The 20,900-nt window shown below is 41.3% G+C and overlaps 1 protein-coding gene across 1 annotated transcript in view; it reads left to right on the forward strand.

The window, feature by feature from the left end:
- Nucleotides 1-920: 920 nt before the first annotated feature.
- Nucleotides 921-20,900, forward strand: part of tnmd (tenomodulin) — a 36,478-nt gene continuing 16,498 nt past the window's right edge. The window contains exons 1-3 of the mRNA XM_057349553.1: nt 921-1,081; nt 3,077-3,217; nt 17,421-17,561. Coding sequence (XP_057205536.1) covers nt 1,034-1,081; nt 3,077-3,217; nt 17,421-17,561 — 330 coding nt within the window. The 5' untranslated portion in view covers nt 921-1,033. The remainder of the gene's footprint in view (nt 1,082-3,076; nt 3,218-17,420; nt 17,562-20,900) is intronic.

The following is a 20,900-nucleotide window of genomic DNA, read 5'->3' on the forward strand; positions in this document are numbered from 1 at the left end:
GCTTTTATCCGTTATCCACAGCTTCCAGTACAGACCTTAAAGATATGACTCAATAAAAGCACTTCTGTACTGAGACACTGTGTATAGCTTTGTTTTTCATGTTGATTTGTTAGTCAATATTGGGATGTGATCTAGGATACATGTCTTGAAGAAAACGTTGTGCTTTTGATATTTTTACTTTTATTTGATGTTATTTAAGAATGCATTATTATTCATAAAATTGTACGCTTGCAAAGTCGATTGCTTGCTGTGAAAAGATGGGAAGACATTTCAGTGCCAAAGTGAATTCTCTTGCTGGGCTTAACTCTGTTTTTCTTCTCATCTGTTAACCTGAAACCATCCCAGATATTTTTCAGATGTGTGCTGTATGTGTTGCCTACTAAGTTAGGATAGCCACAGTATAGTAGCCATAAACCTTTAAAGGGATAGTTCACTTAAAAATCAAACAATTCTGTCATCATTTACTCACCCCCTTGTCATTTCAAACCTGTATGACTTTATTTCTTCCGCAAAACACAAAAGATATTCTGTAGAATGTTGGTAACCAATCAACAGTGGTACCCATTGACTTGCATTAGTTTTGTGTCCATACAATAGAAGTGAAAGGGTACCGCTGTTGTTCAGTTACCGACATTCTTCAAAATATCTTCTTTTGTTTTGCACAAGAAAAAAAGTGTAAATGATGACAGAATTTTCATTTTTGGGTGAACTATCCCTTTATTGTAATGCTTGCCAATGTTGAACCACAAAAGAAGAAAGAAAAACACAAAAATATCCCCTTACAGCAAGTCACAGCAGTGTAATCTCAGTTCATAGACAGATGATGGGATTAAGGACATCTGCTATGTGTACAGAATGAACCACAGTAGTTAAGGTTATTCCATCCCATCTGAAAGAGAAACCCTCCCTCTTGAAAAGCATCCCAAATTACCAATGGAGTGAAAGTTTGACTCTTTGGCTCCCAGCGAGAAAGTTTTCTACTCTGTGTGGGTGAAGGTTTCCAACGGAGGTTATCTTTGGTCCAGCTGCAGTTATGGAGAGCAACCTTTATTTCAGCAGCCAACAAATGCTTTGCAAAGATGTGAGTTTTTATGAATTCTTTGATTAGAATATCAACATTCATTTGGAGGTAAGCTTTTAATGAAGTGGTAAGAGGATTTTCTTAAATAATGGTATTAATTTATTTTATATATAATATAGAAAATGATTTTGCTGCTTCCAAAACTCTGAAAATAATCGATGAAGTAAATTTTCAGTTCATTTTTAAATTGTGTTAAATTGCTTGTGTAATTGGTTGTAAATATGTGACAGTCAGGTGTGGTAAAATGTTAATTGTGTGTGACTACACGTTTTTAAAGTGTTCAGTTTTTTATCTTACACTCGGTGCTTTTTCTCCAGCTGAGTGCCACACTCTGTGAGGCTAGACCTTTGATATTGTGCAAATTATTCCACATGATTTACAATTAAATAATCAAGATCATTTTACCAGCTTTGTATATGTAATAATATGTCTGCTGTGCCAAAAAGTATTATATTATTTCAGACTATAGCAGTGATGATAACCATAGATCTAAGCACGTGTGAAACAGAATTAAATTTATTTTGAAATGAAAACATGAATGAAAAAAAATTGTACTTTCTTTATTTCGGTGTATTGTGTCTATTCATATCTCAACCATCACCTCTATTTTACCGTCTCTATTTTCTTCTCTTGTGTAAATATCTCTTTCTCCTTCGCTTCTGCCCTCTCTCTCATCAGCAGGGGGCTCCCGGCTCCCTTCATCACCATAGACTCATACTCACTCGAGCTGCAGCAGAGCTGCCTCGCTGATTCTTAACCTTAAACCGGTTTAATACGGTTTTTCTGGCTGCCGTCTGTATATTTTCAGAACCATTTATATTCTGAGCAGATGGAACTTTGTCCTCCAGTCAAGTTTCCACAGTTTATGCAACCTCTGGATTGCAGCACTAGCTCTATTGACATTTTTGCTTCATTCAGGGGGAAATTCTTCTTTAGAGGAATTTGGCGCTTCTTTAATTGTTTGTCCTCCTGTTTCCCATGATGTGCAGTAAAAGGACTTGTGCCTTGATGATTTTAATGGGGCATTTATGACCATTTCTTGAAGCATAAATAAATATTTATATTTGCGCTACTTTTTTCAAGACCAAAAAACAACAAAAAAATGTTTTTATATGTTAATTGTTGTCGGAGGCCCCTAATTCAGAAATAAATAGGTTACTGACATTTTGACAGTTTTAAGGGAAATGTTGTAACGTGTTGTAGTGTAGCAAACTAATTCCGTACATTAACCCGGTCACTCTGGCAACTTACCAAATCAATTCTGGATTTCATCTTAAAAAAATTCCATAAAGCAAGAAATAGACCATGTAATGATATGAGAAATTAAAACTACAACAGTGTATGAAATTGGGACAACGGTCAAAATGCAATTTAGCAGCTATCATACAAACATTTTTACCTGCAGAATGTCACGATTGACAGAATCCAGATTTGTGCTAAAGGTATCCTGCAATTACAAAAATTCAACCGACCACCTCTTAAACCACAATAAAACAAAACTAATATTCATTGGCCAAACAGGGAATAAATCATGCCTAGAATTTCAAATTAAGTGAATATTTATTTTGTTATATAAAATACACTCATACACTCATAGTTACGGCAGCGTTCTCTGCCATATAAGCTCTTCTATCAGCAAGAGACAGTGCTAATTGAAGCTAGTTCCTCTACATTCATAATTCTGATTGGCCATGTCCTAAGAGATAGTGGCACACACCACTGTGAATATTGAGCTTTTAAACTCTTCCACATTGAGCTCAGCTGGAGCAAAAGCCTCTCTTTATTAATTTGCGGCCTTAAGCTCCGGGAATTTATTCCAACAGGCGAAATTTTAATTTGGGACGATTTTAATAAATGTGACCTTTTGTTCCATCTCAGACGTACTGAACATGTCCACGTGATTATTTCTTTCTCAGCTGAGCACTGTGGCGTATGTGTGAAAATTCCTAATATATAAAAATGCAAAAGTAGAATAATTTCTGGGTTTTTGTCCAGGTTGAGCTGGGGAAAGAAAAGGAGAAAAAGGTCAGGTATCACAGATACTTGTGTGTTGCTGTAACTCTGAGTATGGTGTTCCTGATATTGGCCCTTTGCATCTTCAGTCTGAGATATATATGGAGAGCAAGCCCTACAAAGGTAAGAGGAATTAAAACTATTGTGGAGGCGTGGAGATATTAGTTAGAATGGTGCATGACTGTGGATTAATTAAGAAATGATTAGAATAACAATTGTGCAATGGAAATGAAAGACACAGAGACATCTGCACACATTATTGAGCATTCTTGGAATGGACTGAATCTGATCTTGATTTCCTTGGGATGAACAATAACATCACAGGGTTGAATAAAAAACAGCACAATGGATAGAGTTTTTGTAATAAGTTTGCAGAAATAATCAGAACTGAAAAATGTAGATATTATTCATAGTTTCTCAAGTTTTGCCGATGTGCAGAAACGGACAGTGCGTAAGTAATTGGCAATGCTGTCCTGTCAACAAACAAACAAATAAACCTTTGCTATACTATATTATGCATAAAGTCTCCCCGAGGATAGTGCTCTTTTAACAATTTAACAGCCAATTCTTTTAGCACATTTGCTGAAGCTACACTTAGACAGCCTAATTTCTGCATCAGATATTTCACGGTCCTGCTTGAGAAGTCATCAAAGAAGGAGTGATGATTCTCACAGGACATGTAATGGGTTTAATGACACTGGAAGTCTGGGGCCGTAGAGATTGAGAATAAGTGCGCACATTCGTGAACTGCTGTGGTCGGCTAAGCCAAGACTCGTACAAATGCTGATATCCAGCAATGAGCACTATAATAGTACTTTAAAACACAATGATAGGACTAACCATTGGGGGGGGGGGTGTTTAACGGCAGTATGGGGGAAATATTAGGCCAGCGATGTGTGTGTTCGTGTGTGTGTGTGTTACACAGCTGCAAGTGCTGACACCGAAATGAAACCTGAATGTGCAACTATTGCTGCTTCAGGCATCCCAATTTTGCAGCTTTGATATGAATATTTCAAAGCAACATTGCATATTTCATAAGGCCCGCCTCCCTTTATTTAGACTTGTAGGTAGTAAGTGTTTATCGCTTTTCTTATTGTGCTAGGTAAGGCATCATCAATTATTTCTATGCTTTTGAAGGTATAGCTCCAGACAAACTAGTTACAGTTCAATACAGCAGGAAATTTTATTTGTCAGTCCATCCGTGTGGCGGTAGGGACAGGCAAAGTGGTCTCTTGTGCCTAGGTTTGCATAAACTGCCATGGAAAGGTAATTTGCTCACCATATTGTATTTCAATATGACATGGTAATCGCTTGGGAACTTCTTTTAATTACTTACAAACATATGTTGTTACAGAAGCCCAGGGAAGATGAAGCAATTGCCATCATTCTCCATGCTACCACAGTATGTGTGTAAGTGTAAAAGGGGTACGGTGTGTGGTTGTCACCGTCTTGTCCAATTCCTCTCTTGGCTCCCAACAGTGCCTTCATGTTCAGCATGTCCTAATTATGGTTATCTTCAGTTCCTCTGCGATTAGATACCTGCCATATCAGCTAATAAAACAGAATTAAAAATAATAGTATGAATAACAGAAATTGCTTTTCAACTCACAATACAATAGATCAACTCGCCTAATGAATGCCTTTGTCATTGTGTTACATGTATGCGTGTCCGTCTCGCTAATGCCTTTGTGCGTGCATTCGCGTTAATAACGTCCGTTTTTCCCGGCCCATCGGGACAAGTTGCGGTACTACATATGGCCGGACCGCCCCTGGTCGTGGCCGTAGGCCGTCGGTGGTACGGCCGTTCTGGACTATGACAGAATGTCAGTCCGCCCCTGCCTTTGTCGGATGCAGAATTTCTCTTTACCATCTACTACACAACATATGACTGCCACGGTATCGCATTTTCACTACACGGTTATCATAGCCCAAATTATTCTCAATGGCAATATTATCATGATATCTATTGAAACATTTCTAAAAGGAAAGAACATTTTCTATCAGTCAAATTCGTCTTTAATTTTGTTCATTTATGTTTCAACTCATTTTTGGTCAATGAATCCCAATTTTAAAAGGGGGCTAAATTACTTAGAATATTATGATCTGTGTAGAATTAACACAGTATTGAGAATTGGTTCTTAATATCACGGTTATTGCGAGTACCGGTAAATTGTGACTGCCCTAACATGTTTGCTATTGAAAAAATCCACAAAAATGTGATTCCAAAAAGATTTCAAAATCAATTTGAAGTTTTCATCTGAGCCTGGTATACCCAAATTGCCATGTTAAGCTGATGTCATCTTTTTTATGACCTTTTAAAATGTCCATTGTCGCAGCAGGCAACTGTAATTTGACAGACTGGTCGAAAACGCACATGTGCGGCTGACAGTCCATGTTTTTCAGTCTAGCTTATCAGGTCTGCACCACCGGTGTCTGTCGTATTGACCGCAATGTCAGACGACATCTCCAATAGATCACACGCGCAGCAGTGGATAGGAGCTGTGAAATTGCCTTTGCCACACGTATGTCAGGCTCACCAGGCGTGCCCCCATTATTCAAGCTGAAATTACCTCACTCACCTTGTTGCCACGTTGTGTTTGCAAGGCAGCCTCGCAAAATTGTGCCCCCGACTGCCTCTTAAGGACTTGTGTGTCCGGAACTCTATCTTAATGAACACAGCTGCACCTGCTCTCCGGTTATAGTGGCAGGTGCTGGGCAATGATGGCCCCCCCGAGCAGGTTTGTTTACTGGTTGTGTCCAGCAAATGGCCTTTTTAGACTGTCGTGTTGTTCTCCTCGCAGGAAAGACGGATAGACTTCGGCAAGCCATGCTGGTTGCCCTGTTTGTGCTCTTTCAAAAGCGTTCCTAAAATAGCCCACATTTTTGATCGCCCACTTCTCTTTTTATACATTCGAGTGCAAATCCTCAGGTCTTCATATGTTGAGGGAGAATGGCTACAGTAATGAGGTAGACCGGCCAATCCGAGCAGCTGCTTTTGTAACCCCCTGCAGAGATGCGGCGCTTTTGGTGTGCAATCTTCCTTTATTTCACTCATCAGATTCATTTACTCACTTACAGGCTGATGCAACAGCCTCTCACCTCCACCTGGATGAAACAAACTGTTCCCTTGTAAAGGAGCGGCGAGGGAACAGAACAGAATCAGTTCCATTCAGTCAGGGGCTCTCGTGTGGATTTTGAATGCCTTTCAAAAAGTGGTTGAGGAGGCATTAGAAGAGTTCCTATCACTTCTGTCGTCTCATCTTTTTTGATACGTTCTCTGTTGGTCTCCAGCATTCCTCTTGAATTCCTATGAAGAAGGAACCTTGGATACTGAGGCTTGACAAACGTGTGTAGTCTGGAGTGACAGAGAAGAACAATGAGCAAAATATTTGTTTTCGCCGCAATTTCACATCCATGAGGCAGAACAGAATTTTAAATTAATCCTATTAGCATAAGCATAAATTCATCATCAAAATGTTGTGTCATAACTGATGCCATCTCTAACAGCTTCACTTCAAACTATAACTGCCCTGCCAAATGCAAGCTGCAGTTGTCTTTTGCCTGAGTTGGCATCCCTAAAAATCTTCAGCAGAACACAAAATAAGCTATTTTGAAGAAAGTTGGTAACCCCACAGCACCGGCACCCATTCACTTCTATTGTATGGACGCAAAACCAATGCAAGTGAATGGGTGCCGGTTTACAAAATTTTTCAAAATATCTTCTTTTCTGTTCTGCGGAAGAAAGAAAGCCATGCATGTTTGAAATGACGAGGGTGAGTAAATGATGACAGAATTTTAATTTTTGAGAGAACTATCACTTTAAAGTAGGTATATGAATGAAAGTGCCATAAAGCATGTTGGCACTTTCCGTCTGAGAAATGTCTGCAGCCATAATCATAAATACACAATGATTTGAAAGAAATATGCAAGATATGCTACAGAAGATTTGGCAAGGTCCCCGAAAGTAAGTTAAAGCTCTTTCCTTTCTCTTGCACAATTTAGATTGTAATAGAGCTGGCAAATCCTTTTCTGTTTCTACACCAGGCACTGAGAAGTAGTCCTGTCACTCTCTCACACCTGAGGAAGAGAACAGATTTCATCAGATTAATTCACTTGAAACTGCTCTTAACACCACCTAGATCTACAGGATGTGCCTCATTATTTCAAATAGATTAAGGGTTAAATCTGTCAGACAGATATAGAAATTCACAGTCATTGAGATGTGGGTGGAGTGCAGTAATTGAGACGATCCCATCTTGACATTAGATGGGTGTTAAACAGGCTTTTTAACATCATTAACCATTTATTGAACACAAAACATTGTTCTCGACTAACAACTGTGGCCTAACATGAGTTTATGAAAAATATCCTTGTCCTCAGTACATAACTAAATCTACCTGTATTATATGGTTGACCAGAATAACGACAGATGGATGGATGGATGGATGGATGGATGGATGGATGGATGGATGATGGATGGATGATAGATAGATAGATAGATAGATAGATAGATAGATAGATAGATAGATAGATAGATAGATAGATAGATAGATAGATAGATAGATAGATAGATAGATAGATAGATAGATAGATAGATAGATAGATAGATGTGAAAATGAAAGCAAAGACATCAAAGATGAGAATCTTTGCAGCGTTTTTATAAAACAACACATGGCTAGTCTTTTTTATTTGACACAATCTCACAAACAACCACCTTGAAATTGATCAGTGCATAATTTATCTCTTCAACAAATGTTGCATATGAGGCAACCGGACATATTTTCAGTTAAATAGGGAACAAGAACCTATTTCTTTTAAACAACAATGAACTTCATTTTTCATTCGTTTTTAATGTTTAATAAATAAACTGCCAAATTTTTTCCCACACTGAACAGATACTAGCCATTAAGAGCAACAACCATCGCTGAGACACAAAACTCAACTGAGCAAAAGATGTGGCGTTTCATGTTAAAAAACCCTACAGTATCTTCTATGTTGTTCATCTTTTCCTAACTTCAGCTCGAGTCCTATATGTAAACATAACTTTGCGGTTTTCACTTATTGTTAGCTCATTACAAAAACGTTAAATAATCTTTCATTTGCACTTTAAGTCACTTTGGATAAAAGCATATGCGAAAGAATAAATGTAAATGTAGTGTAATGCCAGGAGTAGATTTTGTTTTGAGTAAACCAAGAAGCACACATACATAGTATTGATAAATCATCTCTTTTCATACATGCATAAATGTCTGTCTGAGACCATCATAATAACCTTTCAAAATGCATTAAATAAAAAGCAAGCGAACTTTAAATGAAGTCAATGATGATGTCAATCTTTCCCTTTCAATATCACCACAGAAATGGGAAACTTTACTTTTTTCGAATAGCATAAAAACACCTTGTAGATATTAAGTTGCTGGAATATGAAATAATTTTCATCATCAAAGCCGAGTTCATTTATCTACTAATCACACAGCCAAAGTCTGTAACAACAATAAACTCAGTAAATGTGTTGATTCGCTGTACCTGGGTCTATAAATTTGCTCTTATAGAGGCATTGACTGCACACAGCAAAATCAAGTCAATTTAGCTCTTAAAAGATAATTATTTTAAAAACCTTTACACAGTGTCGCTATTTTCAGTAAACACGGATGTATTCAACACACCAAGGTTACGACTGAATACAGCTCTCCAAAAAGCTGGACTGAGAGTATTAGCTTATTTTCCAAACGCTTTGAATATGCTTTAAAACTCTTCATCATTTAATAACTGGGCATGTCATTTAAAGAATTTACTGGAGCAAAAGGATGAAACATTCAAAGAAATCTGATTGCATTGGGAATGAGAAAATTAGCCTGACGCATGTATACATTCAGAGTGACATTCAGAGAGCTTTCTGCCTCCTTATCCACTTCAAATCCACAGTCGGGAGAAGAGTTTGTGTATTCATTTACACACCCAAGGTTAACACCATTTTGATTCTTTTAAGTTCAAAGCCATCTTTGCGTTTAGAACTTTGTGTTGACACAATCCTCCGAGCACTAAACTTACTTGCTCTGCGTGATACCAGAAAAAAACTAGCAGCAGACGCAGAAGCAGGCTAACAGTGAGCAAAAAAAAAACGTTACTCTGTGGAGCAAGAGTACTGTACCAACCAACACTTGATCACAAAACTGCAAGAACAAAATGTTCTCAACCAAGAAAAGATGTGACGTCACGTAAAGCTACAAAATATGAAAACCACCAGGCTATGATTATGAAACATATACAGACACATATGATAGAGCAATGCATTAATGTATTGTACCTATCTGATCTTAGCTTGTGTATTTTACTTAGTTTTACATCATATCATTACACCATATGGTAATGAGAGGTCATTCTTGTTTCTACCTGTGGTTACCTCTCAAATACTGCATGCAAGAAAGGATTGTTCCTTTGAGGTTACGTTGACTCATCTGTTGACTAAATTAGAGCTTTAGACAATAACTTGTAACTAATACCTTGAGATACTCTGTTGCAGGCTTTAGATTGTTATCCTGTCCAATACTAAGCTAGAAGCCTATGAGCCTATGAACTTTTGGCTCATTTACATTTTAAGCTTTAGCGAGTATCTAGGAGAACTTGGCAAGCTTTTCTTTCTTTATGTAGAACTATGTCTGCATACAGCCTCACTCCACATAATCTTGAGCTAAGCTTTGGAGACCAAAATAAACTGCTGCCCTTCAATTCACTCAAGGCAAGAGCTCAGAGAGTAGAACATTGTTACTATGCGAGCGATGCATTATGACTCCCATCACTGGGGCTTTGAGGCAGCAGTAATGCCTGAAAAAACACTTTAAGAGCAGAGCCGAGCATTTGCAGGGCTCTTTCTGGTCTCATTGCCTGCCTCGGGTCTCCCTGTTTGCCACATTGCAGGATGGAGTGTCAGATAAGTAATATTCTACTTTCAAGTCAAGGGTTCCTATGAGATACGTTTTGAACAAATTGAAGTTTGCAAAATAAATACTTTTAGGTGGGAAATGATGTTGTCCGATCGCCATTTTCTATTCTCTATACCCGACATTGTTGAGAGTTCAGTGTGAGGTAGCAGTCCGGTTAACACATCTGCTGGTTATTTTTCATTAAATTTTCATAACAATTAGCGAACTAAAATGGCCGTTCTCTGAGAAAACCTTTAGTTTCTGGACACTAGTGGGTGGTTTTAAATGAAAACAGCTCTCTAATAGTTCTCTTCAGCCAAGCTATATTTCTGTTCTCATTAGCGGCTAATGCTGTTCATCAAATTATCCTGGGCGTCTGAAAGCTTGAAAACACAAGAGAATTTACTCTCGCAGTCTGCATCTGAATGCCACTTAGCCACAGGAGTATTGAATGTCTTCAGTCAATTTAATCATTTTGAGTGAGTCTGAGTAACAATCAGGGTCAACGCGCCCTCTCTCTCTCTCTCTCTGTCTCTTTTTGCGGTAGAGGTGACATCCTTTGTGGCTGGATGGCTCTGACGGTCCTTCAATGGGCATTTAGCTCTATATTTGGCCGTGTGAAATATGTTTTACATTCGCAAAGAAGTACCTGAGCAGCTTTGATGAATATTTCATGCGCTATCCCGTGTCCTATTATGACAGAAGATTGGCCTGCATTCTTACACTGCACAGGCATTCAAAGGAACAATCAACTACAGAAATCCTTGTGTGTTTTTCGCATGGCTAGCTGTCATCCAAACCCAAGCGTGCCTGCAAGGCAATGAGAGAAAACAAGCAAAAAAAGTACAAGAGACTCACCAAAATGCTTGGGAAGATCTTTTGTCACCTCTTGGATTTATTTATAAACTTCACTTCAGTCGCTTCCCCCCTACAGCACAGAGATATCAATCACAGTTGCGAGCTGAAGCTTGGGAGCGTTGCATCACCCAATGTCCTGAAAGTGTTCTTTCGTCCTGTTAAAAAAGACTTTAGTTATTTCCTTCGAGACAACTGTTGGAAGCGACGGTGAAGTGAAAGCAATGTCTCTGAAAAGGAAGAAATACTGTACAAATATCTCTATGTCTAATGTTAAACCTGCACACCTCCACAACTAAGCTAAACATATCAAAACCATTTTGTAATCCCTTTATTGTCAAAGTTATCCCAGGTAAGTGTGAGTTAACCCAACAACATGAAACAAATCCTAGCAAAGGAGGATTTTGAATGCCATCGGGCTGTTTGTTGATTTTCAACACATCATAAAAGCAAACAATGTGTTGAAAATCAAACCATGACGTCCCAGTCCCTGAGCTTGCCTTACGATTGCATGCTGACTAGGGAGAAAGCGCAATTGCTCCCAATGCTCCACGGTTCCCCCCTCCTGAACATAGCTCTATTACCCGCACAGTAGCTCATATCAAAATGATTTATCGCCAGCGAGAGCTCAAGTTGTTTAAAATGGCTGGTGCGATTAGTCATGTATGCGTTGGCTCTGAAGAAAGGGACTACGGTGCCCGGCAAATTAAAAGCAGCCGCGGATGCGAGTCGACCACAGCAAGGTGGTCATACGTGGTAAACGATAGAGAGTCGCAGGGGATCCAGGCGGTGAAAGTGGGTCATTACGCCCCCCTCGCTACGGAAGGGGAGAGGTGAATCAGACGTGTGGGGACCCTTGCCTTTGAAGGAATTCTTAGTAAACCTTTGGTGTATAAATACAGAGAATGAGCTTGTAACTCCCATGCTAACAGTTGGTGAAATTCCTTCATAATGCCTTGCAATTATGCATTTAAAATTCCACACAGAGTCCAGTTCTATTTAAGGAACTATAAAGAGGCATTTAAGTCAATTTAACAATTCTCACAGTCTTTCTTCTAGAACGTGAATTATGGCATGTAATTACGTTTGTATTGCCCGCATCAGGGCTAACGTTGAGAAATATGTTCTGCGTTATTGCATCACTCTGTGTGCACTAATGTGATTTGTATTATGTTGAGTGCCGCCGCTTTTCATTGTTTATATTTGTCTGGCACATTACAACTGCTAGTCATGGACAAGTAGTGATTCATACGCTTTCTGTTGTGCAAACGAAATGTCTGCACGGGACACTATTTCTTTTTCTAGCAATGGATTTTTGGCAAAACGAATGTTGATTTCAGCTCTGTTGACAGAGCTATAATAAGAACTCAAAGAGGCACAAAACGCCTAGATGCCGTTGGCCTTCTCTTTGGAGGTTCCTATATATACAGTATATAGTTCCAATTAAACATACCAGAATAACAAGCCTGTATTCTAAAATCTCATCAGATGTAGTTATTACTTTCAGATGTGTCTTTCATGCTTGGTCTTTCATTTGAACAAATAAGACCTTTATGGTTAAGCTTTGCTGCTAGGTCACAGAGCTATTGAGACCTCGGCTGACTTCAGAAACAAATATAGATAGATGCAGACCCACTGCCGTGTGAAGCTTTTTTTTAAATGATAAACTATAACCCAACAAATATAATTAATGTTGAAAAAGCACAAATTCCTTAAGGAATAAATGTCATCCAGTAATACTGTACTAGCTAGTGACCATGGTTATCCCATTTTCAAAACCGCATCTGTTAGAAAGCACCCGCTTGTCTTCATTGGACACCTCCAGATGCTGCCCTAAAGGCATCTGGCAGCCCTGAAAGCATTCTCCTCCCATTTATCTTAACTGTAATGGCCATACAGCTTGTCAAGTCTTATCATCAGTGTCTACTTCCATAATTCCTTTGTCTCAAAACAGCAAAAAGTTATATTTGTCTTTGTGCCCACACCAAGTACAAACACTGTGAGCGGTCTGCGGTAATACCTGATGTCTGGGGCTCTTGAAGGGACAAATAAATGGAACAGGAACACCATTTGCATTTCACAGATGTGGACGCACGATGGAAATGAACCCGCTGTTATCTGGGCCATTCAGAGCAGATAAAATGAAGTCAGGCCAGATCAGGGCTGTAATGAAGAGCCCACCAATGGGCGAATTATTATCTTTAGTGCGCGCCGAAATGAGAATATCACTTAATTCCTAGAATAATAACCGCATGGTAACTCACACAGTGGCTTTTGACATGCCTTGGCCACATGTGAAAGCCATTTACGCTGTCTCCTACTGATCTGGGAAAGTTATTTCCTGAGGGGATCTTCATTTTTCAGCAATAGACTTTGCTTCTTTCCTTCAGGGCGTCTCATCTTTTCAAGAATTAACCTTGTTTGGCTTTCATTATGGCTCACGCACTAGTGTCTCTTCATCTTTTCTGTGAGATAAAAGGCAGGCTGCCGATCGCACAAAGTGCGTCTTTAATTTTCTTAATGGCAAAAGAAACCAACGTCAGTATGGGAAGTTGTACGAGTAAGAGTAGCAGTGTTGCTCCGGGGGTTGTTGTGACAGTCGCAGCTGTGTTCGCTTTCGATCTGTAGGAATAATGTACTACTTTTCACAAGAAAATGTGGGAAAAGAGATAGGAAAGTCAGAGGAGGAAAAAAACCCTCTCATAACAACATTTCAGCAGGGAGCTCAACCCCGGGGAGGAATTTGCTCTGCTCATGTGACTACCCATGTGAATAGTAGTTGTTAAATCATCATTCACAGGGAGCGCAGGGAGTGTGTGGAGAGCGAGGTTGCTGAAGAGAGGCAGTTGGAAGAGGACTGCAAACCATGCAGATAATTCACAAAACAGGTTTCTGGTGGCTTGTTGCAAGCAAACCAGAGCTGAAGCTTTCGCTTTCAAACCTACAGCTGTAACGATACGGCCGCCAAGTAAAAGCCAGTTAGTGTATATTTCTTTGGGTGGCATCTGTCAGCATCCATCTGTCTGATGGATTTCTCACTCCTAGAACACGAAACCCATTACCAACAGAAATAAAATAACAATTCTGGGTGAAATATGGGTATTCACACACTGTGAAAAAACAACTCACTCACATGCTGCCGTGTACTAACTGCTGAGCAAGGATAGCTCGCCCTAATATGACAATGAGGGTGACCCTGGTATCTGTCAGGTCCTGTTTTAGCAGGGGAGCGGAACAAGCAAAGCCATTGTCTCATTTCTGAATGACAGCCATCATGTTGCACTCTGACGGGTGGTCATATCTCCAGGCCCTGAAGGACAACACGGGGACACGCTGTCATGAGCATACGAGCCTCTCTCCTCTCTTCTCTACTCACCTGTGACAGTGTCTGGACAACCTTTAACAGGAACCCTCAGGGGACCGGTAGGGCTTGATGATGTAAACCACTCTCAGACTTCATTGGCTTCCTTGTCTGTTATTAATTTTCCTCAGGGTGGGTGTCCCGAGGGCCACTGTATGCAGGGTGAAGACCACCTTAGAGACATCTAGGAGATGAAAAGAAGTAAACAAGAGAGCTCCATATGTTATCCGTCATAAGCGCTCAAAGTCTATTAAAGCCAGGTGGCATCAACGGGAAGTAATCTAATTCAGTTGTGAATGCATACAGTATAGTGTCTGAATAAAATCATCTCCTGTGGTGGTCACAAGACATTCCTGCAATAATGTAAACCAAAACTCAAAATTCTCAAATGCCTTCTTTATGAATGTAATGAGTTTCGGCAGAAATCGAGAGCTCAAGGTCTAGGCACTAGGGAAGCTTTTAACAATATATCTTGAGCAGACCGTGAACCTGACAGTACATTTTTATGATCTCTCAGGGATACAAAATTACATTTTCCATGTCCAGTAATATAGCTCTTTTCTTTTGTTTTGATACAAACTAAGTAAATCAATATTGTAAAAAACATACAGACGTATGTGGACAATATAGTTTGTTGGGTGACACTTTACAATAAGGTTGTATTTGTTAACATTTGTTAACATTTGTTAATGAATTAACTAACATAAATTAAAAATGGATTCATTTATTTATGTTAATTTTAGCATTTACTACTACTTTTTAAAAACAAGTTAACATTAGTCAATGCACAGTGAACTAACATGAACAATTGTATTTGCATTAACTAACATGGCCTAAGATTACTAAATGCTGAAAAACGATATTGCTTACAGTTAGATTGTTACTTATGTTAACAAATACAACCTTACTGTAAAGTTAATTTCAAAAGAATGGTTTTAAGCATCTTTTGAAGTTGAACGCTTACATTTTTATTTTTGTATTGTGAATAGTGGAAACTGAGGCATTCAATTGCACATTCTTCATAATTTCATATGGATTGTATATACAGTATATTAATGCAGTAAATTAAAAATAAAAATATTTAAACCAGCCAGGAAATATTTAAACCTAGCATGATGGTCCTAGGACTATTGAGCCTCTGATGTTTGAAAAAAACAAACCTTACCACGCAAATCAATGCGACGCTCAAGGTAGCCTCATAATAGATATATAGAATATTTTTTTCAATGAGAGTACAAGCTTAAATTGGGTTAATCTTGGTCAAGAAAAAGTCTTTAGGGTTTGTCCTAATACAGCAAAGCAGCATCAATAGAAATCAAAGCTCAGTGATTTCATTTGATAGGAGCTCTTCAGTAGCTTTGAATGTTCTCGGGTTTCTAGAAATCAAGACAGAATTGTATTAACAAAATTAGTCCTTTGAACTATATAACAATATTCTGAAGAATATAACAATATTTTATAAAAGGTTTAGATTTCTAAACTAGAAATTGGCATTTAATCCGTTTTAAATGACTACAAACACATTTGTATTAATGCACCAAGTTGATGTGTTACCTAGCAACAGCAAACTGCCTGCTGTTAGACTAATGAACTATATAAAATGGTGAAATAAATTGTTTATTCCAATAATAACTGATACATTTAACTGCTTATTGAACATTGAAGAACACCCCTTACCTGTTGTAAAATCACTTTAATGCATATCCTCTCATGGCCTGTTGCTTTAATATTTCATTCACCTCAGAACGCATGGTGGGCGTCAGTTCTGCTATCATCTGTTCTTAAATAACTTCCTTTCTGTATACAGATGAATACCAATTCCAGAGTCGTGCAAAAGTTACATTCAAGCTCATTTCAATACATTACAAGCCTCCACAGCAGCGCAGAGAAACAAGTTACTATTAAATGATGTGTTTACTGCTCTGTGCTACACTGCATAAAACACTTTAATAATCAGAAAAAGCGTTGATTTGTGACATTAATCTTAATGCAGTATTGTATTTGTGCGTGTGTGCGCGTGCATCTTTCGCCGTATGTCTAAGCATAACATATTACTCAGAATCGCTACTGAGACAGATGAGGGTGAGCTCAGCGATGTAATTTCTCATCATAACACAACACACACATAAATATTAATAGCAAGGTTTTGGGCTGGTGGGCATGAATCATTTTTGTAGACAGAAGAGATCCACCCATGCATGCCCAGAAACAGCATTTAGGAAAAAGCCGAGATAAACAGCAGCGCTCCGGGGTATGGCAGCGTTTAATGCTTCCAAGACCTCAGACAATCAGACGAATCAGACATTTGTTGAGTCTACTTGAAGCATACTTACATACTGACTGAAGGCGACTGCCAGATCCTATTCATTAACAGAGGCTGTAGTCATGCTGGCTGTCAGTCTAAACAACCGTGTGCACTGACTGGCTTTGACACAGGCATGATTCTTAATGAGGAATAAGGACAGAATCATAATGTGCGGTCATCTTGCTGTTGCAGGTACCTGAGGACAAGCATCATTGTGTTGTATTGAGCGAACCAATATGAAGCATTATCAAAAAAAAACTTTATAGTTTGAGAAAGTGCAATGCATTCAACGTTTTCCAGGCACCCCATTTAAAAATGCATGAATGCCATTGCGTACATAACAATAGATCAATGCAAATGGCATTTATTTGAAACATAACGGAATAATTTTCTAAAAATATTTTAATAAAGTTTCTTGAGTTTTAAATGTGAAAACGAGCTGAAGAGAACAGTTTGAAACTATTTACATTTACTATTTACATCAAAAGAGCAAAAACAGTCTATTGTGTCTAATATGTAAGTTACTCCATATTAAAGGGATGTTTCACACAACAGTGAAAATTCTTCCATCGTTTACTCACCCTCATGTCATTTCAAACCTATATGACTTCTGCAGAACACAAAAGAAAACATTTTGATGAATGTTTGATGAATCTCCGTTGACTTCCATTGCATAGGCTCAAAACCACAGAACTCTTATGTGAAAAACTCAATAATACTGTTCAAAACCAAGACATAAAGTCTGCAGGAAAATACATACAATTTTAAGACTACAGCTTATGTGTCCAAAATCTTTCACTTTTACACAGAAAATTGCAGATTGAAACATGCCATGGTAGCACGCTGTAAACGTAGTTTGTTGTGTTGTGCGTCTCTCAACAGGTGTATGACCATCAATATAAAGCTGTACTGGATGAAAAGGAGACTGAAAGCATGATGGAAATCCATCCTGCCCAGCTCTTCGAAACATTCAAGATGGGAAATGGTACAGATGAGGTCTTGGAGGTGCATGACTTCAAGAACGTAAGGGGGTTTCACAAACGTCCAAAATATTTTTGTAGTGACGTAATTCACATTCTCATAATCCGCAGCTCAGCCGAAGGACTGCTGTCAAAACAGAGAGTATTTTCTTTGTCGGAATGATGATACTGAATCTCTTGAAAATCACTGCGCTAAGCGAAAGGAATCTGCTGCAATGACATCTCACATCAACATTCACGCACTTGTTGCTGGCCTCATCTTCCTAAATTACTGTGGTCAGTGGAGTAGAGCTACAAAAGAGATTAGTTTCATTCGATGCATTGCCATGGGAAACTACAAAACAAGCGAATAGGTAAAATCATTTAAATCACATGCTGATTCAAATGAAAAGGGAGTTCGAGCATCAAGCTTTCTTCTGCACTTCCTGTAACTTCTACTGACGGTTGGCTCAGACTTTGGAATTGATTTTTCTGAAAGAGGGATGTTGCAAGTCATTACACACACTAAAACTACAAACCGTCTCCCTTAGGCTACATCCCGTGAATGGAAATGCAGTGATAATGCAGAGAGAAACACAATCAAACGCCTTTCTCTATTGTTTCAGACAGCTACCCCGAGCATCCTCTAGAAACAAAAAATGATGAGAAATCAACAACAGCAGCTTGGAGGAAAAATGTCTTGGTTACGGATGTAACCTCAGTTCCCTGATGGAGGGAACGAGACGTTGTGTCGAGCCGACAAATGGGGTTCGCTCTTGAGAACCTATCAACTTCTGACTAGTATAGAAAAGGCCAGTGAAATTGGCGAATGAAATTTGCATACCGGACTCCGCCCCCGGATATCCGGGTATAAAAGGGAGATGGCGTGCTGCATTCATTCACCTTTGTGGTCTGAGGAGCCTGAGCATCCCTCGACCGCTGCGGCGGGCAGCCAGCGTTGTGGCAAGAAGGACACAACGTCTCGTTCCCTCCATCAGGGAACAGAGGTTACATCCGTAACCAAGACGTCCCCTTTCTGTCGGTCTCTCGACGTTGTGTCGAGCCGACAGATGGGGTTCCTATGGAAAACGCCACAGCGCTGTGCCGCATCACAATCTCTAGCGGAGCGACACTGACTGGCCTGGGCGAGTCAGATGTGAGCGCTAGCACGAAATTGTAACCGTCCAGTGGAGAGGTAGGGGGTCCCAGAGCTTTTGAAGAAAATGTGGGAAGCCCCTGCCACCGGCCGTCACTGGCGGAGGCCTTGATTCTCTAACAGCAAGAATCCGCCCGGCACCGTAGGGGCCACTGGGTAAGCATTACTCCCCCCTGGGGGGAAAACGCTACAGAGACCACTGCCTACCATAGGGAGTAATTAGTGGAGACACCACATGGTCTCACCATCAGCGGAGAACTCATGGGAAAATGTGCGGACTGAAGCAGTTAACTGCAAGGTGGAGGTCCACCTAGGGAGGTCATGGGTTGCCGAGGTGGGAACCATTCATGAGGATACATCAGACGGAACCGCCCACGGGGGGGGGTTACCACGTCTGGAGCACTAGGTCCGGTTAGAGCTATGTGGTAGATAACTCAACTGTTACCCGGCCTAAGGGGGCAGGGCTGCTCTGCCCAGCCTGCCCCCCAGGAGGTGCTTAGTGATGGATGGAATGCCTGTTCTTTACCCAGTGGGGAAAGAAGGGAGGCGTAAATAGCCACTGATCCCCCTAGAGGAAGGGGGAAGGGCTTTCGCAGGCTTACGCCCTACCGGCTGCCGGTCCTACATGTTGCCCTGCAGGATGCGGGCTGACACCGGTTCCATGCGTAGGTTGTAGAACCTCGCGAAGGTGATGGGCGTAGCCCAACCCGCAGCTCTGCAGATGTCTGCCAGAGAGGCGCCCTGAGCCAGTGCCCATGAGGAGTGTGGCTCACTCCTAACGGGCAGGGGCGATCTTGAGATTGGTATGCCGTAGCGACGGCATCCACGATCCAGTGCGCCAACCTCTGTTTGGAGACAGCCCTCCCCTTCTGCTGACCTCCAAAACAGACAAAGAGCTGCTCAGAGCTTCTGAAGCTCTGCATGCGGTCCAAGTAGAGGAGCAGTGCGCGTACTGGACACAACACGGATGGGGTTACGGTGGGGGAGCGTCTGCAGGCTCACCACCTAATCTCTAGGAGGAGTGGTGGGAACTTTGGGCACGTAGCCGGACCGGGGTCTCAGGATAGCGTGAGAATCACCGGGCCTGAGTTCTAGGCAATCTGTGGACACAGAGGGTGCTTGTAGGTCCCCTACCCTCTTGGAGGTGAGCGCCATCAGGAGAGCCGACTTTATTGTGAGGTGAGAAAGAGCGGCAGCTCCGAGGGGCTCGAAGGGGGGGGCCTCTTGAGGCCCGCCACCTAGGTCACAAGAGGGTATGGGTATGGTTATACACTCCCAGTGTGGAGGGGGGAGAGGTTACTCTCCAGTCTCTCTTGAGGAAGGGACAGCACGTTCCCGATCGAGCAACTCCACGGGTCTTCTCTTCGAGAAGATCACCAGGACGAGAAGAGGCACCACTTATAGGCATATAGCCACCTAGTGGCCGCCCTAGACTGAGTGATGTCCCAACCACTGGGGGTGGGCCACTCAGGATCTCCTCATCCCGTCCAGACATAGAAGTTCCGGGGGTCCTTCACCAGGGGGATCGGCCAGGGGGGAGTTGTGGTCAGAAGCACCAGCTCTGAGAACCAAGTCCGGTTGGGTCAGTAAGGCGCAACTAGTACCCCTTGATGCTCCTCTTCCCTGACATTGCACAGGGTCTGTGCAATGAAGCTCACTGGGGGGAAGGCGTACTTCCGCTTGTCCCGCGGCCAGCTGTGCGCAAGGGCATCCGTGCCGAGGGGTGCCTCGGTCAGGGAGTACCAAAGCGGACAATGGGTGGAGTCAGGGGAGGCAAACAGGTCCACCTGTGCCTGGTCGAACTTCTCCCAAATGAGCCGGACTGCGCGGGGATGGAGTCGCCACTCTCCGCGAGGCGTCGACTGATGAGAGAGCGCATCGGCTGTCTGGTTCAGGACACCTGGGATGTGTGTGGCTCGCAGGGAGCTGATCACCTGCTGACTCTAGAGGAGGAGGCGCCGGGCGAGTCGTGTTAGCTGCCGTGAGCGAATGCCACCCTGACGATTGATATACTCCACGGCAGCTGTGCTGTCCGACAGGACCAGCACGTGCTTGTCCTGCATGAGAGGTTGTAGCCTCCTCAGTGCAAGTAGCACAGCCAACAACTCTAGGCAGTTGATATGCCAACGCAGGCAGGGGCCCGTCCACCGCCCCGACACTGCGTGCCTGTTGCACACGGCACCCCAACCCTGCAGGGAGGCATCCGTCGTCACTACGACGTGCCTTGACCCTGCCCTAGGGGGACCC

The sequence above is a fragment of the Triplophysa rosa genome, linkage group LG13 (genome assembly GCF_024868665.1).
Source record: "Triplophysa rosa linkage group LG13, Trosa_1v2, whole genome shotgun sequence".
NCBI classification, from domain to species: domain Eukaryota; kingdom Metazoa; phylum Chordata; class Actinopteri; order Cypriniformes; family Nemacheilidae; genus Triplophysa; species Triplophysa rosa.